This window comes from Culex quinquefasciatus, chromosome 3, assembly GCF_015732765.1.
Source record: "Culex quinquefasciatus strain JHB chromosome 3, VPISU_Cqui_1.0_pri_paternal, whole genome shotgun sequence".
Classification (NCBI taxonomy): domain Eukaryota; kingdom Metazoa; phylum Arthropoda; class Insecta; order Diptera; family Culicidae; genus Culex; species Culex quinquefasciatus.
Window position 1 is genome coordinate 143,786,539 of NC_051863.1, and position 7,292 is coordinate 143,793,830.

Sequence of the window (7,292 nt, forward strand, 5' to 3'; positions counted from 1 at the left end):
GAATAACTTTGCAAGGGAGCTTCCATAACCAAAGCCACTATTATGGCAGACGTATACCTAGTAGACACACCTTTCCCCCAAATATGATCCTGATTGGTTGAACCTACGTCTTGGGAGAGCCATTGTATCATTGTTCTCCGTGTCTCATTGATGACTACTCTACCCTAATGAGTTTTTCCCATGAGTCCAAAACATTGAAGATCTGGCAACGCTCAGTTTCAAGTTTTGACCGCTAAAGTGACATTTGTGTATTTTTTTATTGAGAAATAGATGGAATTTGTGTCCAAACCCATCATATCACCAAATGTTGGTAAAAAGTGAGGAAGGCACCAACCACATAGGTGGATTATGTTAGTTTTTTATTGAAGTTAAATTCTTAAAAACCAATTTGTTAATTTACGATTGGTTTTCTTAAGTTTCATTGGACTAAAAAAACATTTTCTGCGGCATCAAAGTGCAGGATGGTGCAAAATCTGATTTAGGAAAAACGAATTTATTAAAAAAAAATTATAGAAAAATATTTTTTTAAATCAAAATCGAGTTTTCAATCCAAAAGTACATTTATTTTTTTAAGTTATAACTATTTTTAGGTATACATTCTCAATTTCTTTTCGTTTTTTTGCATTTTAAAAATATTTCTGGAAAGAATAGCACCCTTTGAAAAAAATATGTTTGATGAGCTGAGAACATTTCTTACAGTTTTCGCTCTGGATTTTTGAAAATCGGGCAATAAGTTTCTGAGATGTTAGCCTCGCAAAGAATTCAAGTCGATGAAAATGATTTTTTTTTCCAACTTTAACCTTATTAGCCTTAATTTTTATTTGAGAATAACACCAAAACTATGGGTCCGATTTCAAATGTTTCAAAAATTAAACGTTTGCGAATTGTTTGTCTATTAAAAAAAAATGGAATATAAAATCAAGCTTTACTTTTGAAAAAGTATGCAAAAAGATATTATTCCTAATTTCATAGTTTAGACCTAATGATATTTTTTTTGAAATATTTGTATTGAAAAAATCACACAATTTAGCAAAAGCATCATTAAGTTTTATGAAAATATCAGAAAATTTCTTAATTCAGACTCCGTTTCTAAACGATAATAACAAAAAAAAACAGAGATAGTTTGAGAGTTATACCATATATTTAATTGATTTTTTTTATTTTTTATTTTAAGCTTTTAACATTAAAATTACTTTGTTTCTGATTTTTTTGAAAAGCCTGTTGGTAATAGATGTACCAACTCAAAAAATACTCGTCTCACCGCTTCAGCTCATGGATTTATGATTTACCTGAAAAGATAAGAAAACAACATCATTAATTTTAGCATAGCTAAATAAACTGCTAAATAAACATCTAGCATTTGAAGGTGCATAATATGATCATTTGGTTACTTTTCTTATTTCCTTTAAAGTTAAGCTTATTTTTTTCCATTCCAATGCTGTGCACTATTTCATAAATAAAAATAAATAAATGTTAAGCTTTACGTTTTGTAAAATAACACTACCACCTGACCGAGCCACGTAGCCCAGTGGTAACGTTTCCGCTTTGTAAGCGGTAGATCGGGGTTCAAATCCCGGCTCGGACCAACACAACTGGTGATCTTTTTTCATTCTGGATTTCGATTGCTTAGTAAAAGGAAGGTAGCGTATCGTCACAAACTGGACCTTATCAAGACACCTTAGGAAGGCAACCTATGGAATGTTAACATTAACCTTAACATGTTAACATTAAGTTGATTGATAAACTGTCACTGAATCCGCTTTGTAAATGTCGGCCCCGATACTCTGTACGGGTGTTCCCCTCAGGAACAGGGAATGATTTACTTACTTAATTTGCACTACATTTAATCAATGCAGTACTTTCGATGAAATTACACGTTTCAAGTGCAACAACACAAGCTCACTGCACCATTTGCTGCGTGTCTATGCAAATTTGTGGTCTTTTAATTCCTTTAACCCTTTCAGTCGTGTTTGTTTCCAATTTTTTTTTTTTTTTTGTAAATCTACTTTAATCTTTCTCAATGATTTTCTGCATTTTTAACAAGAAATTATATTTTCAATCATAGAAGCACACATTAGGATAAAATCGGTTAAAGCTGACTCATACATCTTGCCAGCCCGAAACCATTCCGGTTAGGCTTTAGTGGTGACTACAAAGAATCGCGTGCAAGACTTCAATTCGGTCGGCCTGGCGGCGGCGATGTTTTCGCGTGAGGTCAGCTGGAACCACACGTGAACACCTCGGAGGCCGGTTTTCCGGTAGGGCAGTGATGAAAATTGTTGGTTTGGACAAATTGAGAACATAACTTGAAAATATTGATTTTTTCATCACTGCATACCACAAAGCTCCAACAAGAAAAAGTAATATCGATTCCCCTTTTCCTGCAGAAGCCACCGATAGCCAAGATTCGCAAACTAGCCCCGGGCCAAAGCTCTTCCAAGTCGTCCTCCTGGTCGAAGTCCAGAAGATCATGTTTCATAGTGCAGAACGTTTCCTGGGCACGTCGAAGCGCTAGAAGGACGTGCTCCGGAGGGCAGACTCACGAGGCCAGTACACACGATACGAGCCGGGGTTCATGTTTTCGTAGAGACGGCAATTTGGGCGATGTGATGTGTGTAATTGCGAAAGCTCATTAATTTAATCAACATGCTTGTTTGTAAGAGTATCACGCGCATTCTCGGGGGCAAATAATGGTGCCAAACGATTGTTATTAGGATTGGCTTGGCTGTGTGTTGCTACAAGAATATGCTGAGCATGTTTACTTGGAAACAATGGTTCAGAGGAATGAGATATTGTGCTGTTGGTTTTGGGTAGACTTGGCGTAGAATAAGTTACACGTTTTTCAGAAGAAAGATGGCGGTTTTACTTATAGTTTTGGTTACCTATTTAAAAAAATACAATTTATGGATCAGATTTACACATTATTTGACTGGCATGACATTCACCTCAAACACATTTTGCTAAACTTTTTGCTGCAAAATAAGCTAATCTTTTTATCAGTATGTTAAGTAAAATCGCTGTTAAACAAAAATAATGAAAATTAACAGTATGTTATTAGATAAATGTATCATTCATGCCTTGATGGCTTTGAGATTCGTAATCTCGTAATGATATTTAGCAAAATAGTAGCAGTTCTGCTTGTTCAAGTTTGTATCACCCTTATAACTGTCAACGTTGAGCTATTGAAAAAATCGTGATCAATAAAACTATAGAACGTGATTACATTCAGCCTGGAATAAACATTTCTACGAAAGTATAAATAAGCAAGTCTGTTGAATTCAAAAGTTTAAAACAAAACCAGTTCCGAAACAAAAACTTTACCAGAAATGCAACCTCTTCAACTGTTTCTAGTTTTTATGACCTCATCGTTGTTAGATTCAACGTGGGCTGCCTCCGGAAGAACTCGGCGAGGATTGAGGGAACTGTTCAACGTAACTTCGGACAACAATTTGGCCCAACTGATGGACATCGTGATTGGACTGGTAAAGAATGAGGACGCTAGGATTCACTGCAAAGAAACGATTATACCAGAGAAGGAGGTTACCATTTTGTGCGGTCACAAGTGAGTGTTTGTTTGGTGGTTCAGTGGGTTTCAAGTTGTTCAAATTTTATTATTTTCAGAGACTCTCGAAATTTTCAGGAAATTGTCCTGGACGATCCCGATCTCCAGGGGAAGATTAATTTGACGAAGCCCATATTTTTCGTGATTCATGGCTGGACGGATAACGGAACCAAGCTTTGGGAGCAGGGAATCGCTGATAATGTGGTTCAGTTCATGGATCAGAACGCATGTGTCGTTAGCTGGGCTCGTTTGGCGGACTATGAGTACACAGTTTCGGCTATCAAACATGTGCCGATTGTGGCTGAATATCTGACAAAATTCGTTCGCTTTATAAATCGCAACGGGATTCCTCTGTCCAGTTTCACCCTGGCAGGGCACAGTTTGGGAGCTCACATCAGTGGTCAGATTGGACGCAGCCTCAACGGGCATCTAGGAGCAATCTACGGGATGGATCCTGCCCAAGCCCTCTTCACGGCACCGTTCGATCGAGGTTTTCCCCTTAGGCTAGACAGAAGTGATGCCAAATATGTCCAAATGATCATCACCTCCCGGGGTCAGGCTGGAGTCTTGAACGGTGATGGGCACGAGAACTTCTACCCAAACGGTGGCACTCTACCGCAGCCGAACTGCTTAGCGCCGTTGAGCAGTGATGCCGAATTTGCCGATCAGCTGCTGTGCAGTCATCTGCACTCGACTTTGCTGTTCCGAAATTCGATCGATCCCAAAATTGTGTTTATGGCGCGCCAGTGCAGTGATTGGATGATGTACCTGGCCAAGAAGTGTGACATAAATAAATCGAACAAAATGGGGCCGTACAGTAGCCGGATTGGAGGGGACTTTTATCTGCGAACGTCGGCTGTGGCACCCTTCAATGTCTGAGTGTCACAAGGTGCTCATATTGAGCTGAACATTAAACAATGATTTAACAATATATTTGAGTTATTTTTCTCACAAGAAAAAGATAAAAAAGTTTGTTTAGAATCAAAAGTTTAATTGTCTGTTACAGAAAATGCTACTTTCTTCAATAAACTTTCATTGGTTTTCGATAACATCAGCTTTTATGTAAAACTTTGGTTTTTCTTTATGTCCAGATCGCTTTTTTGATTAATACCTTTATTTATAATGCAAAATATCAGTGAATCATTTGAAGTAAAAAAAAACTTTTGTTGCTACGAATTATTTTTTTTTATAAAAGATTACAGAGTCTTTATTTGATTTAAAATGCAAAAATAAGGGTTACACAATGCACAGAGGGCGAAATCGGACCCAAAATCGGACTTAACGCGGCTGGTTCCCCGGTACACGCAGAAAAATGTTTTGTAGAATCAGCCTGTACGAAGTTTGTTTCAACAAAAATTTTGCATCATCTTGCACCGCAAAAATCATCTAGGGTCCACCCCAATTTCGCTATAAAAGCATTTTTGGCCGTTTAGAAATGTTAGGGCAGGTTTTTTAATTTGAAAATATTTTTACCGGAAGGATCAGACAATTTTTTTTTTCTACATGCACTTGTAAAAATGGACACCAGATTTCATGGCGTACCGTAAACCGGGGTGACATTGATAGGATTTCAATTTATTTTTGTAATATTTTCCAACTGGTAAGGGTTTTCTTAAGACTATTATTTTTTAAAAATGTACCAGGGTAGGCCACACAAGGTCCATGCACTATTTTTGAAAAAAAGTTTTTTCAATGGTGTTTAAAAAAATGTTGCTTTGAATATTCTTATCTTAAATACCGGGGTGACTTTGATAGTCATAGTTTTTGTTATTTAAATCAGGTTAAAGGTGTTCAAATTTTATTGTTACGTCGAATGTACCATAGCTAAGGTTGCTGATATAGCTTTTAACAAAAAAAAGTCAATGTTTATATTTAGTTAACTTATTTTATAAACTTTTAAACAAAATACATTAAAATTTAGGTAAAATTGCTAAAAAGTCAAAATTTTGCCTGAAATTTGTTAAAAATAGTTTTGGTTATAAATATATCGAATGATATTGCATTTTAAACTGAATCCGAAGCACGAATCAAAAGTTTTTAAATGTTGTATAAAATTTGTTCTACTGAAAATGCCTTCAAAATAGGAAATTTTATGTATTTATGTTTAAAAAACACACAATTTTTATTATTTATTGACTTCGTTTACCTTCTCCCAATGGAAAAATGCTCCGAAGAATCCAAATTCCGATTTCCGATTTGAAATCATGTTCATTGAGAAAATCATGACACTTTGAGAATATGATAATAATGCTTTTCATCAACGTTTTCTTAATGATAGTGAACAAACTTTTTAAACTTTTCAAAATTTATTGAAAACTTCTTTTAGAAGTACTTTGAACCTTTCTCTACCCCGGTCAGTATGATTCCATACAATTCCGTACTTATTTTATTTGTTCTTTTCGTTTTGTAAAAAAAATCTCAAACCTATCAAAGTCTCCCCGGCTATCAAAGTCACTCCGTTTTACGGAACCGTAAAACGGGGTGACTTTGATAGCCGGGGTGACTTTGATAGGTTTGCGATTTTTCCGCAAAATGAAGAGTACAATTAAAATACGTAAGTAATGGTTTAGAAACATACTGACTGTGGTAGAGAAGTGTTCAGAGTACCTCAAGCAGAACTTTTCATAAAATTTTGACAAGTTTAAAAAGTTAGTTAAGAAAATGTTGATGAAAGTCATTATTTTAAACTTCTCAAAGTGTCATGATTTTCTCAATGAACATGATTTTTAATCGGAAAACGGAATGCATTTTCGGATTCTTTGGACAATTTTCACTAGGAGAAGGTAAAAAAAGTTTGTAAATAATAAATAATATGTGTTTCTGAAAAACAATTAAAAAAAATCTCCAAATTTATAGGCAATTTCAGTTGAACAAATTTCATGTAAAATGTGAAAACTTGTGATTCGTGCTTTGAATTCAGTATAAAATGCAATATAAATCGATAATTTTATAAAAAAAACTAGTTTTAACAAATTTCAGGCAAAATTCCGACTTTTTAACAATTTTACCTAAAATTTATATGTATTTTGCTAAAAAGCTTATACACTTAGTTAACTAAATATAAACATTGATTTTTTTCTTAAAAATTATATCAGCTTTTTTAGTGATGGTTCATTTAGCGTACAAATAAAGTTTGAACATCTAAAATATGATTTTAACAAGAAAAACTATGACTATCAAAGTCACCCCGGAATTAAATCTTAGAATTTTTAACGTAACTATTTTTCTAAACATTATTGAAAAAACTTTTTTTCCGAAATAGTACATGGACTCTATGTGGTCTACCCCAATACATGTTTTAAAAATAATAATCTTGAGAAAAACCTTACCTGTTGGAAAATATTCTAAAAACAAATTGAAATCCTATCAAAGTCACCCCGGTTTACGGTACTTAAAACTCCGTAAAAATGTATTTTTCATCGAGAAAACATAAACGAGAAACATAATAAACAAAAGGGCAACTATCTCAAGTCATCGTGATTCTACGATTTTTTTGTTGAAAAAGTTACTTTTTGCGTTTCTCTTTGTTTCGTCGACGGCCGTGAACAACTTTTTCAAAACTTTTTATTCGTAAAATCGCGATAACTTGCGATGATTACGATCAAACCCTTATGCTTTCATAGTAATTTTTTTGAAATTGTCTGTTCTACAACTTTGTATTAGAAAAAAATAAAATTAAGAAAAATTAAAAAAACGAAATTTTAAAATGAAATGTTTTGATTTTGATGAA

At 34.4% G+C, this 7,292-nt stretch overlaps 1 protein-coding gene across 1 annotated transcript; it reads left to right on the forward strand.

The window, feature by feature from the left end:
* Positions 1 to 3,326: 3,326 nt before the first annotated feature.
* LOC6038217 (pancreatic triacylglycerol lipase) lies at positions 3,327 to 4,495 on the forward strand. The gene is made up of 2 exons (XM_001847994.2): positions 3,327 to 3,562; positions 3,622 to 4,495. Exons 1-2 carry the CDS (start codon positions 3,327 to 3,329, stop codon positions 4,439 to 4,441), a joined length of 1,056 nt encoding a protein of 351 aa, XP_001848046.2. The 3' UTR covers positions 4,442 to 4,495.
* Positions 4,496 to 7,292: the final 2,797 nt, after the last annotated feature.